The sequence below is a fragment of the Chroicocephalus ridibundus genome, chromosome 1 (assembly GCF_963924245.1).
Source record: "Chroicocephalus ridibundus chromosome 1, bChrRid1.1, whole genome shotgun sequence".
Classification (NCBI taxonomy): Eukaryota; Metazoa; Chordata; class Aves; order Charadriiformes; family Laridae; genus Chroicocephalus; species Chroicocephalus ridibundus.
In genome coordinates this window covers 100,184,833-100,211,084 of record NC_086284.1, presented here as the reverse complement: position 1 = coordinate 100,211,084, position 26,252 = coordinate 100,184,833, and the positions used below count along the sequence as shown (strand labels likewise).

The window sequence follows — 26,252 nt, the reverse complement described above, 5'->3', positions numbered from 1 at the left end:
TCTGGAACACACGACAACCACCACCATCTCCCCACACCCATCCCTAAATCTCTATTCTCTTCCTGCCCTCTGAGAGGGCAGCAGTCCTGAGCCAAATGGCAGCATCTCCTGCTGGTATCAGAAGTGCAGCTCCCCATATCTTCCACTTTCTAACCCTATAAGAGTACAAGCTCTGTGCTGTGTCATAATGCCTTCATTTTTCACTTGCTAGCTATTTAATACCTGCTACTTATTTAAAATAAAATTCTCTGAGCACAAAGCCAAAAGCCTTAGGAAATGCCACAGCTAAGATGCTTTACCAACCGTAACCACCTACTCCAATTATTCCAATGTGTGTCCACACCAGGGACTGAAAGCAGCAGGGACGATGTGGGGAAGAAAAGTAACTGCGTTACATAGTGAGCAAACAAGGCTGTTATCTTTGAAAATAGCCCAGACAGAAACACAATATACTGATCCAAAGAGTTCTCAAAACTTCTTGAAATTAAGTAGCAGTCGGACAACCATTCTTTAGCAGTGGAAAATGTTTTAAAAATTCATTAGCTCCTTTTGTAATTACTAAAAATCAGCATTCTTCTCTTCTATAGAAATGCATTTTGAGATGTGGTAGGAATACTGTAATTGCTTTTATCCACCAGGAACTAACTTTTGAACGTAATAAATATGCACTGAACTGCTGTAGCTACAGCATCTTCAGACAGGCATTTCTTTTCCTCTGCATTACCTTCACGTGTGCCACCAGTTAAGACATTCAAAAAGGCCTCTAGCTCTGTCACTAGTGAAACAAACACAGCTTGAGCACATGTAGCACTTTAACAGGACAGTCACGTCTCTGAAGTCACACTGCTCCTTCTCAAGCATAAACACACCAGCTAAAGGCAAAAAACAGTAAAGAAAGGAAGGAGTTTGGACAGGTACTCTAGACCAGGATACAAAAGCTAAAACCTATGCCTCCCTTTCTTCCATGGGGAAGAAGGAAAAATAAAAATAAATAAAAAAAATCTCCGTATTCCCTACTCCAGGCTGTGTTCCCACCATATCTGTACGGTCTTCCTCAGGACTTGCTAAGCAAGCAGCTCTGCAATTTGTTGTAGAGGCAAAGAGCTGCTCTCTGGTGCGTTGGAGACATCCTACTCCACCCAGCAGTGCTCTCAGGAGACCGCATCCAGAGAGGACCCCAGGAGCAAGGCTGGGGGTCCAGGTGCACATGCTGAGCAAGCCCCATTGCACCAAACCTGCCAGGTCTAGCTCCCAAACAGCAAATCATGGCTTCCCTGAAAGCCTGGCAGCTCAGCCTCTTTTTCTGAGGATTAATTATCTCCCTCCTGCCCAATGAAAGGAGCTCAGCTCCTTCCTTCTTCACGCAAACAAGGGACTCACGCATCCTACCCTACAGCCACGCTGACATTCATAGGATTGCTTTCTGTCCTTTATCCCCCTCACTCCCCAAAATCCATTTGTCGCCTCAGGTAAAAAGCTTTTAGGGACAGGAGAAATACTTTTGCTACCAAAATAAATATAAATAACTGTAAGAATAAGGTGGAGAGAGAGGTGGGGTTGTAGGCCTCAAATTAAGCCTGTATCACAGATGAAATAGCATGAACAGACACAAATGAAAGAAAAATCTGAATACAGGCAAGCGAAGGACAAGGGCAGTTGTGAATCTGAGCTCCCCATCACAAGGCACAGCAGGATCCATGCTTCCTCCCTGGCACAGACCAGCAGCCAAGATGGAGTCACAGGGACCAGCGCCGGGGAGTCCTAAAGCCACACGCTGCTTTGTTCCCCGCCCACGGCTCGTGTGCACAAGGGAACAGGCTCAACCTTGCCTTCCCCACTGCAAACGGAAGCTGAGACTTCAGAGCCTCCCGCCATAAGCTGTCCAGCTCAGACGTGGCCTTCAGAGACTGTCCTCCTGCTGTCCCACAGGGCTTCCTGCTCTTTGAGTGCCCTTCCTCTTCTTATCATACTTTGCAATGCTGTCTGGATACCGATGTCATTTCAAGCTCACCCTGTTTCCTCCCCCACTAAAAATCCTCTTCATACCCCCTTCCCTCCCTCTCCCCTAAGCATCCATTTTGTATTTTTTAAAATCTATATTTATAAAATGCTGAGAACAAAAAGCTCCAGTCACTGTTGACACAACAAAAAAAACATGGCAAGCATCACCCATCACTCAAGTCCCTTAGCGAGATGAACCTTACTGTCTGTGCTTCTCCTCTTTTCCCCCACAATAATAAAAATCTGGTTTCTAGAACCCCTACACCCCATTGAGGGGTGTGGAACCCCACAGGGCTGTGGAAAAAGCTGTCATGGTGGAAGAGAAACCTTCAGGTCACACAACAAAACTAGGAAGAAAGGCACAAAGGAAAGCTTCCTAAATGTACACAGATAAAAGCATGAATGAGTATAATGCAAATTATTACTCTAGACATTTGGGAATCATTTTACCATGCCAAAAAACCTCTATATTAAAGTCTACAGACATATCTAGACAACTCATACTTCAATGACAGTCTCCCAAATTACCTTCTTCACATCACAACATAACAAATGCCTTGCTTTATGATTTACAACTGCAGTTGCAACCCAAACTATGGTCGACCTGTCTAGAAATAACACATGAACTGGTGTTTAAACTGTCCCACAGAAAAGCCACCTAATGTGAGGAAAAGACTCATCTGGAGAACGTGCAGCACATGCAGGACCTTCTGGGTGATGAACCATAGAAGGCCTTTCTGTTTAAACTGAGGTCCATCTAAAGCCTGGTTTGCTTGAATGACATCTTTTCCACTAAGATTCCATTCCAGGGACATCAGAATCTACTTTCCATAACAAAAAGAACTTCGTTAAGGACTTCCTCTTTCCTTAGTTCAAGCAAGAAGTGGTCTAACAGCGTGTCACATGCTCACCTTTTAGTTTTCAAGAGAGTGACTCTATGTATTCACAATATTTTCCTGATCAAAATTCCAAACAACAACCTTCCCACAGAAACCCTCAAATGCTTCAGAAGGTAATACTGTAAATCAAAACAAAAACAACAACAAAAAAACCCAAACAAAAAAACCCAACACACAATGATTTCTGATAGAAAAATCATGCAAGAGAATTTCGCAAGAGCCAGAGCTTACGTTTTATGCATTACTTTTCCACGGTCTGGAAAAAAGCAATCCAGTAGCATTTCGGTGCACTCAAATCCTACCGTGTGATTTGTGCAGTCCAGTACACACTGTAACAACAATATATGGGTTTCTCCAAGTCGGCACATTTCAGTATCCCAGATAGCCTTCTCTGTCAGCTTGAACAAGAATCATATGTCAAAGACTAAACATTTGGTGTTTGAACTTCATACTAACTACTAAACCACTAGGAAACTGTAGTGAACAACAACATATTATCATGCAGATGCTTCTAAAGAACAGAACTGAAAACAAACATTCCCATCAAGTCCCTTAATTTGGAGGCACCTATAAACTGGGACCATAGAGGGCTGCCACTCAGGAATTCTGAGACAAAAACACCCTTAGCATGCAGGCTTAGCATAATCCACTCATTTGCAAAACGACATGGGAGGATTTCACGCCAACAGGTATTTATATAGACAGAGAAACCCTACAATCTTGTTTATAGAATCATTGTGAGTAGATTATGTAGATAGGCAACTATTTGCAGCTACAGTGCATCGTAATTATATTCTAGTTGTATTGAAAGATCTCTGGTCCTTTCAAGAATCATGTTTCTGGTACTCCTAAAACATTGGAGGGCTCCACAAAATTTACTCAAAAAAATTACTTTAGATGACAGAAAGTTACTAAGAATAATTTTTAGCCTAGTACAAACATAAATCTTAAGCCACAAATCTTCTGCATGGGATTACTGTGTAATTAATTGAAAGAAAATAGCATCGGTGCACTTGGACAGCAAAGCAAGTGCTACATTTTCCATACACAGTAGCTTTTAAACAATTACAAGCTATATAGATTCACATATATGTGAGTGTATAAATATATATATATATATATATTTTAAAATCTCTGAAGGAACTGTTATCCCTGACATACTAGATTAAGAGCCACACAAGCCACGTGTGGTCTTCAGCTCACACGGTGGTGTGCACGTAGAGGCTTTGAATGTTAAGCAGGCAAAAAATTTCTCAGGTGGCCCTTGTACGTGTCTTTATCTGCCACATCAATATGTACTAGGGTGCTATTTTCAGACGTGCTCTCGGGCTGCCCCGTGGCCCGTGCTCCTGTGCTCATGCAGGGTTTGTCCTTCTGGAAGCTTCGGCAGAGGCACATCAGCGATTCAGCTCGGGTCGCCAGGCTGCTCTCTCCCTCAATTACTAGGAAGCTCCAGGGAGGCTGGTGTTTAGTATGGAGGTGACTCTCTTTCTCAAAGCCTTTGCATTTAAAAATGGCTTTCTATAAATAGGATTGCTGGCTCACTCTTAAATCTTACTCCCTGCCTTCTAAGTAAAAATAGCTTAAATAGGGATGCTGGGAAGACTTGTTAATCTCTGTCATCCTGTCTGTCCATCCTTTTGCCTGCCTTTCTTTCTTTCCTCAGTATGTATCATAACATTTGTTGCCCACTCCATTATGAAAGGTATATATTGATATACTGTAGTTTCTCATTTTCTGATGAGTAATTCAGTGCTCTAATGGAAAAAAAATACTTATGAGGTAATAAGAATTTATTAGTGAATGGCAGTATAAAAAGAAAAGCAATGGCAAGAAAAGCCCACCGCGCTAACAAGTACCTGAGGAATCTGTGGCTTGTTCTTAAAGAGGTTCTCTTCAGTACTCTACAATATTGTGCAGTGAAAGGCTCTTATGAAATACCTCTCATTCATTTTATTTTTGAAAATGCCAATTGTTTGACAGAATGCTTTTAAGAGACAGGGAGGCGAAGACTGAGAAAACAGGGTTTCTTCTGAAGGATAACATAATTTGAAATCTTAATTTCATTGATCTCATAGCAGGTTAAAGGAAAAGGAAGTGCTGATCAAAAAGGATTGTGAAATACCTCATACGATATTGTGAAACAAGTAATTTCAACTGCATACGCCTACACACTCACCTTGACATAATTAAGTATTCTGATCTACAGACCCGTATTGCTTAAATGGATTTTTTTAGTACTTTCAGAGTTTCAATATCTCAAAAGAAATAACATTTAAAAAAAAATATGAAATAATCATACCTTAGAATAATTAAGTTTAATATAATGTTTTTTCTGCCCTTCTCCAGCTTTTAAAGTGAAAGCTGGAATTAGTGTCTTTCCCACTGGAAATCTGAGAGAGTCCTAGACTGGGAGACTGATAAATGGCATGCTCCAATTAAAATCAAAGGCTAAATGAGTGGTATATTCAAACAGGCCTTGATCCTACCCACATCTTAACTTGTTAACTAGAGTAAGCTTTAAGGGGAAAGAGCTCCATCTATTTTGCTCCTCAATCCACTACCCTGACACCCCGCTCCCCCAAAGATTGCTTTTTTTATCACGTCAATGTTTATTAAATTGGTAAAGGAGCTTATTTCCCCACCCCAAACCACCCCCACACCTGAGAGAGGAGCATATTTGTTAAGACACTCATCCAGGCGAAGACAGAAAAAGTCGAGGTCCAACCTGAGCCCGGTTGCTCCTGTGACAGAGCCTTGCATAGCTCATGAGCTGGAGGAACTTTCTGGATGAGCCACACAAAAGCCCACAATATTTTCCCAAATGATTCAATTTATCGGTATATTCCATGAAAACAGTTTACTCAAGAACAAAAAAAATTAAAACCAACTTCTTAACTTTTCCAGACACAGCAGCAGTGAAGAGATGCCACTGAAATCACAGCGCAGAGCTGCAAGCTATTTAACAGGGTTTGTGGGTTTGCTTTTACTGCTCGTGACAAATCAACTTCACTTTAAACTGCTACCAAAAACACCTTCATTGTCACACACATCTGCTGTTCAGCGCTACAGAAAGACGATGCGGCGTCCACCAGTTAAAAAGTTTAGTGACCCACGGATAGGAAAACGGGGACAAAATGCCTCCCTTCGGGCACCGTCTGTTCCCACGGCTTTGCAGAAGCGTTGCCAGAGGCGTGTGGTTTGCTGCCCACTAGTGTCGTGTGCCACCGGCTCCCCGCCGCCGCGCAGGCAGCGGCACAGCACGCTGCCCACTCCCGAGTGACAAAACCCCAGCGGGTGAAAAAACCCCAAAACCTGGGGATCCACGCACCCCGAGCTGAGGAGAAACACTTATTTTGAAATGGAAATAGGTATTTCTGACGTACTCTGACTGCCTCGCTAAAACAGGTTTTTTCCTCTGTTTGGCATTTGGTGATTAATTAATAGCTATTCATAGCTTGAGTCACACCAGATTAAAAACACCATCAGCTGTACCGTGCCATCCACAAACTCATACCAAGCTGAATGCTTTCTGCACATGCATTAAACTTTCTAAGGTAAGGATTTCGTTACACAATTCCAGACAGGCTATGCACGTATTACAGCGTGTTTCTACAAAGGGAGCCGTTTGCTCTTTTCCTCGAACGTTTCATCCCCAACACTGAGAGTCACCATTTTCTTCGGAGAGTGTCATTAGTACCACCGTCACTGTCACTACTCATGCTCCAGCCTAACCCCTGCTCTCAGTTCAGTATGCTCCTTCTCAGTCTTCTAACATGCTGCTAAAACCCATGTTGATAGATATGGGGTGCAGGGAAAGGAATCAAACAGGAAATCATTTTAATAGAAATTTATTTTTAGTGTCATCTGTACTGTACTGGCTGCCTCCTGATGCTCCATTGATTTCAGCAGAACATCTATGGACAACAGGCACATAAGAAATGCAGCCAGAGAGAAGCAAATGGGTTCAGTATACCTATCCCAGGGATTAAACGATACCAAAAGGTACTCATTGCTGAAAACGGCATCCTAATTCTGAAGTAACTTTATCACGGTAATTACAATACAGAGTCAGGATTTTGAAGGAGGCCATCCTCCCCGCGCAGTCTACCCTACCTTTTCCTTCCTCCTCTCTCTCTAACTAGTGAAATGCCCCCTTTGCTGATTACAACCAAGCTACAGAAGACGTTCGCTGGCAAATTTACATGCTTGCTTCTGGAATACTTAGGTATAGTAACATGGAAGGCAGTGCAGATATAGTAACCCTAAAGGTAACTGGAAGTATTGCTCAGGATTGTAACTGCATGACTCAGGCTTTCAAAGTGGCGAATTCAGCTGCATAGCTCTCACTGGTGTCTATATCGTCCCACGCACTTACTGAGGCTGCAATGCATTTATGGTTAATAGTTACCTGCATTTTTAAGAAACTCACAGCAATGAGAGTTTAAAGCCTTTACAAAGTCTGGAAACTTCAACCAGGTATTTAGGAAGGTTTTGTTTCAGGCATCAGAAATACTAATTGGATGTAACAGCATGTCAGTATTTTATTGTCCCCAGAAGGAAGCTATTTCACAAACATAAAGCCTACCCAGCGACACTGCTCATATCCAATTTGACAAAATGTATTTGTGCTGAGTGACTGTAGGGAAATACGGGGGCCAACCTTGCTATTGTTATTCAGATGGTTTCCATTATCTTCAACAGAAATTTAGCCCAAGACGACAACTACAGGATTTAACCCATAATGTGCAGGTTTATTTTTTAAGCTATTTCTCCCCTCCAAAAGAAAAAAAAAAACACCCACAACACACAAAATCCCCCAAAACAACAACAAAAAAGGAACATAAACATGAGCCATCTCATACATTTTAAAGTTAAAATTAGAATGAGATGTAACAATTTAAAAACACTCATACGTGTGCTTGTGCTTTAAGTAAATACAGTATGGTTCTATAAGTGATTCAGAAAAGGCAATGGCAGAAGCCAAACAACCTTCAACAACCTTCCCCGCACCCCCCAGATATAGTCATAAAAGAATACTGCCTCTCGCACAATAGAGCTCAGCTATAGTTATAGATAGAATAATAAAAATAAATGTATACGTGACATATCTATTTATATATGCAGTCATTTCTTTCAAAGAGATACATATTTGATACGACACTGCCTTAAAATCTGAAGTCCTTTATAAATATTATTCTCTGACTCTTGACTCTGATAAGATAGTCGAAATAAGTGTTACTAATAAACAAAACCAAGTTGTTCAGTCTTAACACGAAGGTAGGTGCCATTTTCAAAAATTTCCTTTAAAAAGATACTAAATGCATATGCATTTTGACATCAAGTATGATGTCAAAACCAAAAATACTTCTTAAGTTGCAAAGAATCATTGAACCACCCATTGCCTATTTCTATAATGCTTTCATCTTAAAATATTATCACACAAAAACATTTTATTTTAGTAGTCCGGATTCACAAATGTTGCTGTGTGGCAGTATAGAATCTATGCAGATGTGTCTGTCATTTATATGTTACCCTATTAAAACTAGAAAAATATTTGTGATACAAATTCATGCTTGTGCTACAAAAACACGCGGATACTGAAAGTGAAATTGCTACTGATTTCATAGATCCATGAATAAATGAAAGTGATTTTCATAGTATTTCAACCTCATAAAGCAAAAATTACTCTGTTCTTCAAAAACACCTGGAAGGGGGACTAAGTAGCTTAGAACATAAAATTTATAGCATCAGTACAGTAGACCAAAATAGATGCTGCTTCTTTTTTCAAGAGATATAAGATTTCTGGACAGAAACAGAGTTCTTTCCTACACAAATCCAGTTTTAAATGAATAGCACCAGTAAGAGCATATACTTTCAGGCTGACTTTGTCTGTCTTATTAACAGCAAGTCTCTCCCTGCAAGGTGTCTGGCTGAAGAGGACAGAGAGAAAGGCACAGTGCTGCCTGTCAAAAATAAATAAATAAATAAATAAATTAAAAAATATATAATTTCTTAATGTTAGAACTTGTTGCAGTTGTCTTACTACTAGAAGAAATGCAAAATTTTGAAGTTTACAGTTTGGGGTTTTTCAATAACTTTCCGTTCTCTGGCACTGAGAAGGTGAAAACACTTTAAGATAGCACTAAACACGCACTTAAGATTCACCTCCTAATTTATGATCTATCTGGCTATTCGCACTGGACTGGCCATGCCTGTCAATGTATTTTCTCATCCAGCGTATACTTAAGTAGATGTGAAGGCACCCTCATCCAGCATTCATTCCTCACCCTCTGTTAGGTGTTCAATTATTTGTATCTTCCACGAAAATCTTACACTTTGCCCTGTGCTTCTCTCACATCCATTCAATATGGGAAACACTGCCCTATTATATCTGCTTTGCCTATTTTGAGAATCGTGCATTTAATCTTTCTTATTTAGCTGTCCAGATGTAACGCATTACAAGCAATGCTGTGTTGTCAGATCTAAGGAGGAGGCAAGGTAATAGAATAGCTAGAATCCCAAACTACAGCAGAATTTGCTTTCTGTCCTTGAAACTGCAATGCTAATATTCATTTTAATAAAAGTTACATAATTTAACCATATTTTCACATATGACATGGTTTTCAATCACATATATCTAGGTGTTCCAAAATACCTCCATTCACTATTAAAAAAAAATCCAGAAACTACAATAAATGTTTGTCAATCAGAGAGTTTGCAGAATGGAGAGAGAAAAAAAAAAAAAAAAAAAAACAAACAGAGAACGGGTTTACCCTTATTCTACCTTCACTCTAATTTCCCTTTCCTAACTTTATAATTGACTGAAAGAGTCTTCAACATTTTCAGATGATGTAATGCTTATCCGTGCATATTTTTACATAAATGAGTGAGAAAAAAAAAAATACAGAGCAGGTACCTTTACAGCGAAATGATGAAAGGGAAGTAGTTTCAAAACATTACTTCTTAAACATATATTAAAAAAAAAAAAAAAGAATTGTTAGGTGAAAGCACGGTGAAAAAAAAGGTGAAAAAAAAACCAAAAACCAACGTTAAGAGGCAGCAATATCTCCCTGCAAACGCTCAGGATGAAAGCCCTTCAAATTATCCCCGTGTACTCAGGCGGATTTGCACGGCACTTCGCAAAATTCTATACTTTTCCAGCTAAGAGAGAAAGAAAAAGCCCCTCTCCCCCTGTCTCCCTGGGCACCGTCTTATTCCGAGCGAGGCAGGCAGACGGTAACGCGGCTGGGTTACGGGCTGTCACTTTGCTAGGTAAGCTAGTTTAAATGATTACAGAGCAATTTCGCCCTTCTCCTCCTCACGGCTGCCGACCGCCAGCGCGACGCTTTAAACACAAAAGGCACAACCGCGACCCCGCTCCCCTTCCCGGCCGGCTGGGAGGGATGGGAAGAAGGGAAAGAAGGGATGGGAGCCCCGAGGTGGGGGGCCCGGCAGCGCTCACCATGGGAGATGCTGTGGAGCAAGGCGACGGCCAACATCCACATGCCCCCGCCGCTCCCCCGCTCGCCGCTCCGGGCTCGCCCTCGCCCGCCGCGCCCACGGCCGGGCCGGAGCTGCCAGGCAGCGCGCAGCGGGTCCGGCCGCCGCCGCCTCCCGCCCTCCCTCGGCTGCCGGCGGTGGCCGCTCGGTGGGAGCCTGCGGGGCCGCTCGTCCGCCCAGCGAGCGCTCAGCCCCGCCTGCAGCCCCGCGGCTCCGCCGACACTCGCCGCCCGGCTCTCGGGCGGGGGAAGAGGCAGCCGGCGGCGGGGGCGGGAGGCGGGTGCGCGGCGGCGGCGCCCAGGTGCGTCCTCGGCTCGGGGAGGCGCCCGCAGGTCGGCGGGGGCAGGGCCACAGGTGACAAAATCCTCCGGCGCAAGCACAGGAGCATCCCCGGCGGCGGCCAGCCCCGAGCCGCCGCCAGCCGCGGCTCCTCACACACCTCCCTGCGGCCCGGCGGCGGGCGGGAGGGCGGGCGGGCACATCTTCCCTCTCCTGCCGCTCGGATGGCAGCGATCCCGCTGCCCACCTCCCCTGCCTCCCGGCGCGGCGGAGGGCAGCCTCGACCCCAGCCCTCCGCAGCCCCGAAGCACCGCCGAGTCTCCGCGGTGGGGAAAAAAAAAAAACCGAGACCAATAGAAGAAGGCAGCAGAATATCCTGCCGCTCAATAGTTGGCTGAACTGCGTCCGTTTGGCATCAGCTGAGTTGTATATGACTAATGTGTTGACAAGTCGTGCGGGGGGACTGGAGGAGGGGGCCCTTCTGGAAGGTCACAGCCCAGACAGGCGAGCGCATCAAATAATTGACGAAGATTCTGTGCAAAACTGAAAGAAAAAAAAATGTGTATATCTACATTTCCCAGTGCTTACACAGCTCCAGATATTATTTGGCCTTTCATGTGTTTCTCTTTCTGTGGCAACACAATTTTTCCCCCTGTAGCGAAAGAGTAAATTACAGTCTCTCAAACTAAAACCAATTTCTGCATCTATTCTTTCTTCACATCTATGATGCGAAGGTTGGACTAAAAAGGAAAAGAAAAAAAAAAGGAAAAATTATTAAATGAAGACAGCTAAAAAAAGAAATCAATATTGTGAAATGCATAACAGCATTAGGGCAACTCTGAATTTAAGCTGTAAGATGAAAAGCAAACACAACAAAGCAATAAGGAATCTCAACCTGCAGAATCCCCAGCGTTTTACCAAACAGGATCACTCCTCATTTGGGGGTCTTCACAGGACAATTTTTTTTTTTTTTTAAGTTGCTTTATAGGACCAGACATTGCTATGCTGCCGACGCTCAGTCTCATGCACTGTAATGACACCCGAGAAAGGATGTCCCCCAAAAAGACATTGGGATGAACATGTGCAGAAAGCTCAGCAACACATCTGGACAGGGAAGAATATCTGTCTGGAGATGTTTCTAAAGCTGTACAGAATGGACCAAAATGCACTCCCAAAGCATCGTATAAGGCCCTTCATTCTAATTCTTGAGAAAACCAGAGTCGCATCTGAAGCACAGTGAAACCCACCATGCAAGGGCTTAGTTCCCTGCATCCTATTTCTGCTGGGATATTAGCCAGGAGAGACTGAAGCCCTGAAGGGAAAGTAGGAGAGGTGAGACCAATATTGGGCAGGGACTAGCTGCTCATGGTTGCCCTTAAGAAAAAGATGTGGGTAACCAGGGAAGCTGTTTCAGTGGAAAATAGCATCTGATGCTATTAAAGAAAAATTAAAGAGAGAAGTACAAATGTCTTGAGGGAGGAAAAAAAAAAAGCAAGACAGAAGTCTGCTTCTATTGGGAGTGAAGTTCTGTTAAAAAATGACAGTACTTTAATCTCTTTGTTTAGAAGAGAGCTAGCGACTAGTAGAAATGCGTAAGTATTCATTTGAGAGCATTTTGGAGAAGTTCATGACAGGTTTGTTTAGGCAGCTCTTTCAGAATTACTTTGTTTCCCATTTTGTAGCCCAAAACCTGTTTGGGGCTTAAGAGATACGATGCTATACCACATAGAATAAATATACCATCTTCTCATACCTTTCTACCACCTTTACTCATCTACATAACTCTGGCAGCCCTTGACAAATTTCCATTTTATTTAAAGCAGTCTCAAGCAAGTTTCTGTATGTTTCAGTTTATTTAAAACAACAACAGCAGCTGCAGACTAAAAGAGTTTAAGTCTTTCATTTGTTCTTCTGCGGCACCGAAAGGCAAGGGACCAGCTTTCAGCGGGTATAGAACCTTTTTTAGCAACAGCCAACCAACCAGGCAGTGTAACCACAGTCCTGAGCTAGGTTCAAGGAAGAGAGGGGAAGGCAGGACACAATTTTGCATGAAAGCAGGGTTCAGCAGTTTTGCTGCTCAGGGAAGAACTTGACTGAAACCTAAATTAAACAATCTGTCGAACTGGAGAAACAAGACTATATGATAACTTCCACACAGAGTACAGGAAATCAGTCAGAATGCTACTTTTCAAGTCTGAAAAATCAAGCATGACCAGGCTTCAACCGCAATCAAGGCTAGTTAAGGTCATCAACCAAGAAGAACCCCCTTTTATGCTTTTTTGTTTGTTTTATTGAAATAGAATGTTCTAGATTAAGTGTCTGGAAATTATTTAATTCTTCCTAAAACAAATCCAATCATTTTCCAGTCAGGTATCTCAATTAGAGTTAGCATATAATTATATCTTCTCTGGAGAAAACAAATCCTATGCAACTATTACTATAACTGTGATTAAAGGTCAGAAATCTTAAACCAGGCTTAAATTAACTTCTTGAACTGGGTTTAGATCTTGTACTTGTTGATCATCCTTGCTTCCTGCAGCTACCACGCAAACTCTGAGGAAAATGTCTTGAAGTTAACAGAGATACAGCAACAGTACATATCAGCTGATAATCACACTAAATGTATCTCAGATGCTTAGCATTTCAGATTACATTGTACTGCAGGAAGCACAAGGAGAAGACTTCTGTATTAGGACCTCACTGAAACCCCAATGCTTTTGAGCCATCTGATTCCAACGGAACATCCAGACCATCAATATACTTTCCTCACAGTTCTGGACACACACATTCGAGTTGTCCCCTGAGCCATCAGCATCAAGTATGTACAGAAATACCACTAGCATGATCAGTCAGACAACAATCCATGACAACAATCCAAACATTTCCATGTGTGCTCAACTAAAAGCTATTGGCTCTCATGGAAAGGGTTAAATGGCAAGGTCTGCAAACCAATTTTGCAATTTGTACACATCATATTTTCATACTAAGTGAGCAGGCACACAAGAAATTACCACAGCAGACCAATACATCCAATAAAAGATGGATGCAAAGTGCCTTTGTGAAAATTAAGTAGGTTGCAGCGATTCAACTGGCTGAATATTTCACATTTCCGTATTGGAAGATGATGTATCTGGTCTATAACTTCTGTAACCGGTCTTGCAGGAAAATTCTTTTTACAAAGAAAAAGATAAAATGGCCTGTCTACAATAAGTCTGCATTGATTTGGGCTTTAAAAAACAAAGGAACCTTCCAAGGAGAGACTGGGCTGGGAGCAGCAGCAGTAATTGGTTCCATTCAGATCATGGATGGTTTCATAGGCTTTGGGCTTTAGGGAACTCAGTCAAATATCTGCCATTGAAGCATTCAACTATTCAAACAGAGCCCTTCATTGTTATTCAGGATGCAAAAATCTCATTTGCAATTTCAGCTTTGAAAATGGTTTTAAAAGTACCTGAGGGAAGAAAGAATGGGAGGGAAGCAGAGAGGAAGTGAAGAGAAAGCATGGTGAGAGAGGAAGTTCTCAAGTCAGAAGACCTGGGGAGAAAAATAATAAAAAAATGAACATGCATGAAAGCAGAATCTAAATGACTGATCAGCCCAGTTTCTGGAAGAGATGATACCTCGGCGCAGTCATCCCCCAATTTCTAAATCACTCTCTGTCTCCTCATTATTGACCTCTTTCCCTGACTAGTCTTCTTGACTATGTTCTTTCAGCATAGTTATTTGAAAGAAAAATATTGGTTATTAGTTTGTAGACTAGGTAAAGATAACTGCTAGGGGCTATCAACTAAGTAAACTAACTTCAGTTGTGAATTTAGTTATGATTTTCATTTTAATAAGATTTAACAATGTTTTCAGTTCTTCTGAGAAAGGAGTTGTAGTCCCAGTTAGCTTAAAAACAAAACTAAAGCAGAGGCATACCACCCTGAGATAATAACAGTAAAGAAATAAAACCTGAAACGTTTCAGAAAGGAATTATTCTTTCCCCCCTTTTAATGAAAACGGGCAAAGAGGCGTCGTGCAAAGGACCTGTGAATATTTGGTTGAAATAAATACCAGTCTAAAGCATTCAGTTCTCAATCTTCTGAATCAAATATTTTTAGTCTTCTTTCTGATTCAAATCTATTTTAAAGCTGAAGATGACAAGTTTGAACAACTCTTCCTCAAATTGTCACGTAAACTAAATCTTTGTCATGGTACTCATAATGAAGGAAGATCAACTCAGAGTGATAAAGGGACCAGGGGTTAAGAAGGGAAGAGGAGCAGAAGCGGGAAAGCTTTTCAGGAGTTCCCATCAGTCTGGAAACAGGAGGATCAAAAGCCTTGTGAGAACAGGTTTTCCTCACAAGACTTCATGCCCGATTTGATACTGGAAAGATTCAGATAAATGTTGAATGCTTGTCAAAACCAATCGCTAAACCTTCTGATATTCACTGGCTACCAAGCTTAATGCTTATATCTATAAGCTCACAGTCAGCCATTTTTAGCAGAACAAGCTGCAAAAATTAAATATTTTCCATGAGACACATAAGAATTTAAAAGCAATTTCTAGTTCTGTAAGTACCATTATGAAGATATGAGTTGAAATGCTCTGTTTATTACTATGAAGCTGGGAATACTCAAGATGGACAAAGAAAACGTAAATATCTGCATGCAATTACTTGTAAAAACACCTATACTACTGACACCTATCCAGTCCACCCCTAAAATACAAGGGAATAAGTACAATTTGCTTCCTATACTTCATCCGAAGCCATTCACTGCTCTAAGCTGATAACGTGCAAGAATATTGTTATCTGGCAAAAAACGTGCTCTCTCGCATGACCTGTCCTTACAGTGTACACACAATTAACCATTCAGTCTTGATATGCTCATGAATTAAAGCAGTGGCTTTCAAAACAGTGTAGATGGCTTAATACACACCAAGCTTGAAAGCACGAAATGGAGTTTTTTGCTTTGTTTTTTGCCTCCCCCTGCCTGAAGTTACTTTTTTCTTCTGCGGCTTGTTTCTGGGGTTTCAGTAATACCTGTATGACATGAATGAGCAAGCTTACCCCATCAAGTCGTTCTGTGAGCACAGAACAAGTAGAGAAAATAATTTCCTCTGGATATTTGGTCAGAAGACTGAAGACCTAAGGGGATTCTCAGCTGTCTATTACTTTTTCCAATGCCTTCGAGAACTTGGAATGGGGTTAGTCTCTCTCTGCTCTGCCCAAGTGAATGTTTATACACTTTACACACGTAAACACAATGACTTAACTATATTCTACTTACACCCACCTAACAAATTGATTGAAACTGGCCATTAGGTTCAAAAGTTATTAGAGAGAAGGAGGAGAGAATCTGACATTTCTTAGAAAACCATGCTAGAGTAAGGCATGGAAAAATCCAGTCTGTGGGAAGGATTTGAAAACCCTGTGTATGATTCATGTTTTCTTGAGAGAATACCAGATTTTTCTATTTTAAACAACATCATCAAAACATAGGGCAGTGATATTTTCTTCTTTTTTTTTTCAGTGCTGTAGACTTCTTTTTGCATTGCACCTTGCAAACAAGCAGAAAAGGTAATATTCTTGGCTCTTTAGAGAACTGACAGTCAACTAAAGGAAAAATATTCACTTTCGGAGGAGAGAAGCCAGGAGAAATATTTTTTTTAATTTTCACATCTTCATACAGACTAGTTTGTTCCTACCATAGAAAAGATTGGGGGGAGCATGTAAAATAGATACAGATGAAGGCTAGGAACAGCACACAACATATCAGACAGCTGTCTTGGGTGAAAATCTGAGCTCGCAGAAGGGCAGAAAGGCTTCTCTTGGTGCTAATTGGTTCTCATAAGAGAAAGTGGCACAACATGACATTACAAGCATTATGGTACTGAAGATATCCATTTAAAAGTCTCCAAAATACAGACGAACTAAACCCCTTTGTGTGTCTGATGTATGTATAAAGACAAGACATTAAAGACCACAGCATTAAATGATTTTAATGCCAAGATATGATTGAATGAATTACATGTATTGAAATCATAGGCATAGCTATGCCACACAGTACATATCATAATGTTGTAGCATGAAAAGGCTGAGTCAAGAGTACTATTTCATTTCTCAATCTAATTTTCCATTATTTGGATTAGGAGTCAGAGCCCTTTAACAAGAGATCTAGGACTGCTCTGGGTTTGGATACAGACATGTATATATACACATAGCTGCTGCTTATTAAAAAGAAGTGGTGGGGAAAAAAGGAAATTTGAAGGAACGTTGCAGCTTCAAGAAGGCTTTTTGTGAAAAATGAATGATGGTTTCAAAGCTCTGCAGACCTCTCTTTAATAATTGTTACAGTGCAATCCATTAAGTACTGTAATTATGTGGGAAGAAGGTTATCCCTGGTCCTGAGCCAAATTTTGTTCTCTATTACCTGCCCAGGATGCCAGTGGCTTACACAGAATAGCAACCACATAAACAAAAGAAGAATTGAACTATCGGGAGCCAATACCCGCCGACAAGAGTCAATACGCAGAAGGCACCAGGAAGAGCAGAGCTTGCCATGCCTCAGACAATGCACAACGTCCTCTGTGTTCTCGTCTTCCGCATGTGGCTCCCACCTGCTTCCAAGCAAGAGGCACTATCTCTTCTTGAAGACTGCTAGAAGCACATGTGAACATGGCTCTTCCCAACCCTGGTGCAAAGGAGGGGGCCCAGGGGTAGCAGCAGAACTGCAGAGCAGCGGTGGAGCAAGGAGGCAGGGTTGCCAAGCAACAGCCTACCGTTGGGGGGGGGAGGGTGTTAAAACGGGGAAAGGAAACAGATATAAATTGCATTTGCTCATGTGGGGCAATGGTAGCCCATCCATCTGCTTTTCTTCCTGCTTCCATTGAGTTACGGCTGTGGATTTTGTGAGAAGATTTGGCCACAAGCGTTTCTTGCGTCATGAGCTCCAGTCAGCTCCTCAAGGAGGTTGCAACCGTAAGGAATACTTTCTTTGCCAACTTGTTGTCATGGATAATACAGCAAGAACAGCATCAGGCTGTCGTAGGTTCCCCAGACAGCATGCCCCAAGACTCAGAAATAAAAAGTAAAACCAGACCTTCCTTATTCACACATCTGCATCAGTGATGTTCCTTCTGGTACACATCGTTTGCCTTAGTGAGAAACAAGCACAATGTACAGGAGACTTTTTACTTCATACCATATAGACTTACTATGTGACAAGTGGAGCCTTTGTATTATTTCCATATGACGGTCCTGCTTCTATTCTGTGAGGCCATAAACATTTGATGGCTTGGGATGGCATCAGAGGAGGAGACCTTCACAAAAGCTTTAGGCAAGAGGTCTTCTGGTGAAGAGAGACCAATTACGAGAGAGGACAGAATATACAAAAATAAAAACTCCTGACAGCTCATGGGGCCGAACCACACATACTGAAAAAACTTTAATGGAGGCTAAACTTGGGGATCCCAAGCCCCTCTCTGCAAGGACAATCTACCACTAGGCCAGCTCCTCATGGCCACGCACAACGCTACAGCTCTTACCAAATCTGTCAACTGGTTCCAGATGCAAAGCCTTGCAGTGCTCTACCTCTTCCCTTGTGCAACTGGATGTTTTCAGGTATAGTCACAAAATTATTTGTGATCCTCCTCTTCTGCAAATCCTTTCTTGCCTGTCCACACTTTATACACATTATCACAGATCACCAAGGAACCGTGTGCTTACACACCACTATACATATAATTTTGACGTCATAATGCATTTTCTGTAACCTATCATTGTTCACGTTTACAGACAAAGGAAACAGAAAACTATGAAGGAAGCTGCATTTGCATTTACTTTTGAGTACAGAATATAAATTTTACTAACGTAATTTGTTCACAGATAAGACATTCTTCATGCCTTTCAAGTCATGAAGTCATCCAGAGAAACACAAAAGGTTATAAAGCAGACACCTCTCTCTCTCAGCCAGGTATCTAGGTCCCCTTTAATAGTCAAAACAGAGCAGTAAGCACATTTAAGAGATGATTTCTCCCATCTTAAAGTGGTTGTCCAAAGTAGAAAAGAAATTGCACCCTGGAAGTCCCTGTTCCTCTCTCTCCATTTATTATGTGGAGAAGCTACAGTGACTCGCACCATAAACACTTTAAATTAAGCGAGATGAGCAATGTCCGTAGCAGCCAACTGTTGCTGAGTTTTTAAATAGCAGCAAGCCCACGGGCAGGATTTGAAAGCAGCTAATGGAGATCTTGTCTTTTGGGGAGTAAATTCTTATACAAGAGCAGAAGAGTACTTGACTGTAAGTCTGGAAAACAAGTGGAAATTGATATACTGGTTAGAGATGGAAAATGACTCCAGGCACTTCATGGGAGAAGTTTGGTAGCGCAGTGCTATGAAGAACTTCAGCAATAGAGGAGAGTAACATGGGACAGAGAAGCAATGAAATATCCTGTCCAGTAAAGGATTTCACAGTAAAATGAAAGGCTGGGTAAATATGAGTGATAGTAGTACGTTGGACTGGTATCAAAGGACAAAAATCACAATTGTCATGTCATCACTGGTGACAACACATCTGGAGTACTGTGTACCAGTTCTGGGCTCCTCAGTCCGAAAAAGACACTGACATACTGGAGTGAGTCTAGTGAAGGACCACAAAGATGGTTAAGGGAGTGGAGAATCTGATGCATGAGGAAAGGCTGGGAGAGCTGGGACTATTTAGATTGGAGAAGAGAAGGCTTGGGGGGATCTTAACAATGCTTTAAAATATGGGATGGTGTAAAGAAGATGTAGCCTGACTCTTCTTAGTGGTATCCAGTGAAGAGACAAAAGGCAATAGAAGAAAGCTCAATTTAAACATAAGATGGAGACTCCACAAACTGTGGGAAACCTGTGGTCTAACACTGGCACAGGTTTCCCACAGAGTTTGTGGGGGTCTCCACCCTTGGAAGTATTCGAAACCTGACAGGACACAGTTCTGAGCAACCCACTGTAGTAATTAACTCTGTTTTGGGCAGCGGGGTTGGTCTAGATGTCCCAAGGTCAACCCCATGAATTTTGTGGTAAAATCACCAACTTCATTCTTCACGTAGAAGCTGACCTGGGTCCAATGCAGACTGGTGCTGTAGTACTTCTTGTTCATTTTCCTTGGGGGTTGTTTTGTGGTTTGTTTGGTTTTTGATATTATTTTTTAAGTACAGCCACCTGTCAAAAGTGGTCTCTTCACCACCACCACTTATTTTTAGATACTGGTCGCTCATTTAAAAAGCCTACATTTACTGACAGTTACCACAGTTGGGTTTTCTTTGAGTTTAGGTGCTTATAAAGTGACTGCTACTAAGTAAACAGCAAAAATATCATCTTTGCAAGAGACGAAACGGGCAAGTAAAAAGACTTTGCCTGCCTTACCTGGAAAAGGCTCCAGCTCAGTGCAGCGGGAAGTACACTGAAAATACATTTTCTCCACTACTCTGGAATAGCTCTTCCAAAACTATAGACAAAAAAATCCCCATATGCCACCCCACACCTCAAGATACAGATGTGGCATGCAGGCCATGGTCATACGGCAGAGAGGACTTTGGCGTTTGACACAAGGCACAGAATGCCAATGTTTGTCTCCAGAGCAAATAGGGATGCCCATTTTATATATCCTGTTTTATACACTGTTACCATATCCTTGCTGATTCACCTCTTCCTTAAGTACACTATTTCCCATCTCCCCACCTTATATTCCTCTCACACAGAATTCCTTCCTGCTTCTGTCACTTTGGTCATACATATCTGGATCCTGTCTGTTTCTGCTATCTCTTTCTTTGAAATGATATGAACAGAACACAATGGGCTTTAAACATTTTTAGCTGAACGTTAAGCTAGAAGTCTTAAAAAAGTTACACCTGTCTCGCAAACCATCTCCTGCCTTTCTTACACAGTAATGCGGAGAGAATAACTTCTTACTATTTTGGTCCCCCTTCCTTTTACCCAAGATATGGATATAAAAAAGATATGCTTAATTGGCTACAAGTCAATAAATGGATCGAGAAGATTTTCTACCAAAAAAAAGCTTATTTTAAAAAACTACTCAAAGAAAATGCTAGATGCTGAGGCAAAAAAATATTCCTCAGGGGCAAGGTATGCATCAATACTCCATATGATAAGATAGAAAACAAGTACTTGATTTCACTTGACTGGATAGTATATTGTTTTCCTGATCTGCTAGTCCTCATTTCAGTTACTGTTGCAAAGGTATTTCAAAGCTGATTCACTGAATTTCACTAACTTTCATATTTATTTATAAGTTTATGGCTGATCAAAAAGTTAATTCACAAAATATCTCCTTTTTGGAAAAAGTTGAATTCAGTATATTTGAAGTATTCTGCTGTATCATTTTAAAATTTCAATACAGTTTCTTCACTAGCATATTCAAATTACATTAACCAAAAAATTGTTTGAGAATAAGACGATCATAACAATCTGAATTTTTTTTCCCCATATGAAGTTTGGGTTTACTGTCAGTTTAGAATCGAACAAAATTATAGCATGTTATAGCATGTTAGCATTTGTCATTTAATTCAAATTCTGTTTTTCAAACAGTTTTATTTCACATGCCAAGCCCTTCACCTTGTGCTGTAAGGACAGGTTTCCTAAGTTTTCATTTAGTTTTTCTAAGACAAAAAGGAGCCTGGTGATCTCACTTTAAACCCTAACAGACAATTACTGTAGACCACGGCGCACAGAAATCTCTGCACTCAGAGTTTTCAAAAGTGATCAGCAGCTGTTTCAGGTCATGACTGATGGGAGTTGGCAAAGCTTTGTGGGAAAATGGCAAAATGCCTACATGTATACGTCCAGCTGAAGTGTTATAGACTTTTCACATAAATAATAATCAGATTCCCACAAACAAGCTTTACAAGACAGGGAGGGAGGGTAAGGGATATCTCATTTGTCTTCAATAGTTAATATTAAAAGATGAATTCTCAAGAAGTCAATATTTCTTAATCATGCAACAGAGTTTTCCTCCATGCTTTGGAAGTCTGCCCCAATAATTTCTTTGTACCCAATATACTTCTACGAGTGCTATAAATATTTTTTAAACCTTTTTCTAAATTCAGTTTCCTGGAAGATATATTTGTATAAGGATTAATAGGAAAGCATTAGATAGAACACACCAGAACTAATACATACAGCTACCACATATAACCTTTTAAACACATAGGAGAGCACAACATAAGACCTTCCAAATACCAAATATATTAGTTTTCTTTGCTATGCAGGGTGATAAATGACACAGAGTTAGCTATTTCTTCTGTTTCATCAAGAAGAACACGTTCTTTTGCCAAATCGGGGGGGGGAAGGGGGGGGAGAGGGAAGCAAGGCAAGGAAGCGTCCTTAGTGCCAACCCCCCGCGAAGGTTATTCTGATGTTTGTAGAAATATCGGTAAGTTACGGGCTGTCACTTTGCTAGGTAAGCTAGTTTAAATGATTACAGAGCAATTTCGCCCTTCTCCTCCTCCTCCTCCTCACGGCTGCCGACCGCCGGCGCGACGCGTCCAACCCGACAGGCGCAACCGCGACCCCGCTCCCCTTCCCAAGGAGGGGAAAGGGGACGGAGCCCCCGGGCGCTCACCATGGGAGATGCTGTGGAGCAAGGCGACGGCCAACATCCACATGCCCCCGCCGCTCCCCCGCTCGCCGCTCCGGGCTCGCCCTCGCCCGCCGCGCCCACGGCCGGGCCGGAGCTGCCAGGCAGCGCGCAGCGGGTCCGGCCGCCGCCGCCTCCCGCCCTCCCTCGGCTGCCGGCGGTGGCCGCTCGGTGGGAGCCTGCGGGGCCGCTCGTCCGCCCAGCGAGCGCTCAGCCCCGCCTGCAGCCCCGCGGCTCCGCCGACACTCGCCGCCCGGCTCTCGGGCGGGGGAAGAGGCAGCCGGCGGCGGGGGCGGGAGGCGGGTGCGCGGCGGCGGCGCCCAGGTGCGTCCTCGGCTCGGGGAGGCGCCCGCAGGTCGGCGGGGGCAGGGCCACAGGTGACAAAATCCTCCGGCGCAAGCACAGGAGCATCCCCCCCGGCGGCCAGCCCCGAGCCGCCGCCAGCCGCGGCTCCTCACACACCTCCCTGCGGCCCGGCGGCGGGCGGGAGGGCGGGCGGGCACATCTTCCCTCTCCTGCCGCTCGGATGGCAGCGATCCCGCTGCCCACCTCCCCTGCCTCCCGGCGCGGCGGAAGGCAGCCTCGACCCCAGCCCTCCGCAGCCCCGGAGCACCGCCGAGTCTCCGCGGTGGGAGAGGAAGCGAGAGCGAAAGAAAAAAAAAAAATAATTGCAACCTGGTTTAGGGTAATATGTAACTGTGTGTGCACAGAGAGCGATCAGCGCATTCTAGATGGCACTCTGGAGGGACCCGCGGGACAATGTATTAGATTGGATTATATGTCGGACAGTGTTTGCTTGTTTTTAAGGATGTTTGATCCGTCATGCAAAATCGTATTTTTGAAAGAAGCATCCTGACTATTGACCTTTCTTACTTGCAATGTTCTTGCTGAGTTGTAAATCTTTCGGTGAATGGAGTACCTTGATTTCCAACTTACACGTGAGTCAATGACAGGGTGTGTTAGAGCTCTACAGAATGTAAGATTTTCTCGTGACCCATGACAGCGCTTTGGCTTGAGATCTAGACCCCAGATCCCAGACCCAGATCCTACAGATATTTAGCTCATTGTCTGCATGGGAAAAGTGAAACATCTTCTCTTTAGGTGCTCACACAGCTGAGAGGCAGGTCAAGGTAAAGGGATTTTAAAGGTGATTTTCCCTCAAAGGGAACTGTAGTCACACAGCAGCAAAGCAGAAACAGGCCTTTAAGGTGGACTCAAAGGTAAAATATGGATAGGTCTTGGGAACATCATGGTACGCAGAAGAGGCTGTATGAAAGAATACCTGAAGCAGTTATATATATATATATATATATATATATCTGAACAAGGGACTGTGATAAAAGCATAGAACTCATCAATAAAGCAACAGCAACAATAGAGGTGGATGATGCAGCACTTGAAACAATGAATAAGATAACACAGTAGATGCAAAGTTCCTGAAGCTTTTAAAATATGGAATTAGTTATTGTTTTAACTTTTAGACAGGCAAGGAAAATTATCTTCTGGGATATATTTTGCAAGAAAATGCATCACTACATGTATACTTGGATGGCCAGAGAGTAAGGTCTTGCAGTGGTAGAAATATCTGCAGTGGAGAACAGGACACATGATGTGGTTATGGGGAAAAGAATGGCAGATCATGCTTATGCTGAGCAAAAAGCAGCAATTTCCGGATATATAAGGTGCAAAAGAGAGACTTGTCAAAAGCAAACTCCAAAGTGTGGCTTGGAGTAGCTGTAAGGATGGAAATGTTACTGGCAGTGACAGTGAAAGGGCAGGGAAATTAGAGACAACTGAAAAGATGGGTAGGGTCTTGGTGTCAATATGATTAGCTTCTCAAAAGATACTTAAAGACATAGGTAAATGATTTATATATATAGTCTCAATACATATCATGGGCATATCTGGCAGAATTTGGGTAGCAGGGAGCTGCAGGGTGCCCTGTGTGGGAGGAGGCCAGGGAATGCCCCGTGCTGATGGCAGCGGGGTCCAGCCAGCTCAGAAATGGGCAGCACTGACCCGTGATGCACCAGTACTGCAGCCAGACAGAGCAGCTTACAGTCCCCTCTCTTCAGGCAGGTTTAAGAAAGGGTGACAACAGCTGCGGCAGGACACACAAAGAAAAGGAGATACAGGATGCACAAAAGGAGACACCAGAGGAGGTATGCCTCTGAGGAGGCTGTGGCCAGTGGATAACTCACACCAAGGCAGGGGACACCCCCAAGGGGACTGCAGCCCATGGAGGATTTCATGCCAGAGCAAAGGAAATGAGTAAGAAGGAAGGAGCCATGAAAGAAAAGAGTAAGAAACAAGGGGTGTCAAAAAACCCTCCTACAGACTAACCCCAGCATCCTGCGCTGCTCATTGCATCGCTAAAGGGACTGAGTGTAACCCGCCACAACGCAAGGGGAGGGGAGACTAGGAAGGAGGGAGGAGAGGTGTCTGGACTGAACTTGAGCCTTGGGAAGAGGAGGAAAGGTGTTTCCCATAGTGTTTGTTTAATTAATTGTCTTCTTTGTTCCTCAATACCCAAATTAGTTATTAAAAGTTTATTTTCATTGGCGATAAATTAAATTAGGTGGAATTCCTTGAGTCAAGTCTTCCTCTGACAATATATTGGTAGCCCTGCAAGCAAATGTAAAGCCTCATAATACCTGCTAAAGAACTGTTGGGAAAAGAAGAAAAGGAAAAGAAAAAATAATCAATTTTCAAATTAAGGCAGACTGCAAAAACACTGAATTAATTATTCGTAAGTTTCTAAACATGGACTTCGCTTTCTCTTGCTCCTTACATAAAATAAATACAGAAAAATGTCAGCAAGCCTTCTGTAGAACAATACTGTTTTCTTTATTATAGGATGGACTGCGGGAATCTTGTATTCAGAAACATTTTCTTTGATAGTTTACACATATTTTCCTCAAAAAGACATAATGATCATTGTGAGACAAATATTCTGCTGTTGATTTGAAATGATCAAAATCCCTTGTTAAACCAGTAAAGGGAAAAAAAATTCTCAGATGGTTTCATTGTTGGTTCTTATATTAAATAATTTTGATGTTGATTTCCTTACTGTATAACTTGAAAGTTCTTCTGCAAATGCTTTCATGCAGACAAGTAGTGAATGCCTAGGAATGTAGCTGAATGCTAAAGCATGATGATTCTGCACAGGTTTTGGGCTTTTTTTTTAATGAGGAGAGGATCCTTCTAAGTTCTCACTGCCTTCATGCCCGCCATTTTTCTTGGGAGAGACTTCCCTTGGAAGTGGACCTTGCTGATGCACAGTCTGACCCTGCAATAAGCATTCTTGAAAACTTCACGCTGATTGAGTAACATCTGAATATGTGAATCCAGTTGCAGAGGCAGTGCTTTGGGCTTCCTCAGGGTGGATAGACAATAGTCATACCTCTGTTATGAAGAAATGGGATCCAGACTCTTCCTCATGACTTACCTTAGCTATTTCTATTGCCTTCTCAGAACTTTTCTCAACTCTTGACAACTTTTTGTGCATTTATCTTCCACAGCATCCCTGTGAATTTGGAGTGCGTTGTTGTTCCTATATCAAAGAACTGAAGCATAGGAAAGCCAAGGGCTAATCCACTAAGGGATTCAGGCATTGAAATACTCAGTATTGCAAAAGCCCAATTTTAAGTGGGCTCATACGTATTGGAACTCAAAACCTTGTGTAGAACCCAGTATCCTGGTACCTCATATAGAAGAATTAGGTAACGCAGAATGAGATTCAAGGAAAACAGATGGAGAGGCACATCAACTGATGGGAAACACCTAAAAGAGAGGTGCCCTAACATTCACTGGGCAGTGCAGTGGCTCAGAGGTGCTTAGTGGTTGAGTGCTGACACCACATCAGTCCTCTCTCAAGGAGAAGCAGAAAATGAGACAATTGACTTCTTCACTTGGTCTACCCAACAGAGAGAGCGAGCTGGTTTCAAG

General features: G+C 42.5%; 2 protein-coding genes across 4 annotated transcripts in view; both read right to left on the bottom strand.

The window, feature by feature from the left end:
• Positions 1-11,005, bottom strand: part of DSCAM (DS cell adhesion molecule) — a 461,329-nt gene extending 450,324 nt beyond the window's left edge. Inside the window, exon 1 of one of the 3 annotated variants that reach the window (XM_063345282.1) lies at positions 10,366-11,005. In XM_063345282.1, the coding sequence (XP_063201352.1) occupies positions 10,366-10,408 (43 nt within the window). In that variant the 5' untranslated portion in view covers positions 10,409-11,005. The remainder of the gene's footprint in view (positions 1-10,365) is intronic. The other 2 variants (XM_063345273.1, XM_063345266.1) reach the window with 2 other exon arrangements.
• Positions 11,006-14,185: 3,180 nt separating this feature from the next.
• LOC134517071 (microtubule cross-linking factor 3-like) lies at positions 14,186-25,812 on the bottom strand. The gene is made up of 3 exons (XM_063338605.1): positions 25,753-25,812; positions 22,290-22,692; positions 14,186-14,216 (listed from the first exon to the last, which is right to left on the bottom strand). Exons 1-3 carry the CDS (start codon positions 25,810-25,812, stop codon positions 14,203-14,205), a joined length of 477 nt encoding a protein of 158 aa, XP_063194675.1. The 3' UTR covers positions 14,186-14,202.
• Positions 25,813-26,252: the final 440 nt, after the last annotated feature.

What these genes read in the sequence shown, in the direction of transcription:
- LOC134517071 (XM_063338605.1), bottom strand. Translation starts at nt 25,812, where the DNA reads ATGCACAAAAAGTTGTCAAGAGTTGAGAAAAGTTCTGAGAAGGCAATA. An exon ending in AGGCAATAGAAATAGCTAAG is followed by an intron (nt 22,693 to 25,752) that starts GTAAGTCATGAG and finishes CTTGCGCCGGAG; the next exon opens with GATTTTGTCACCTGTGGCCC.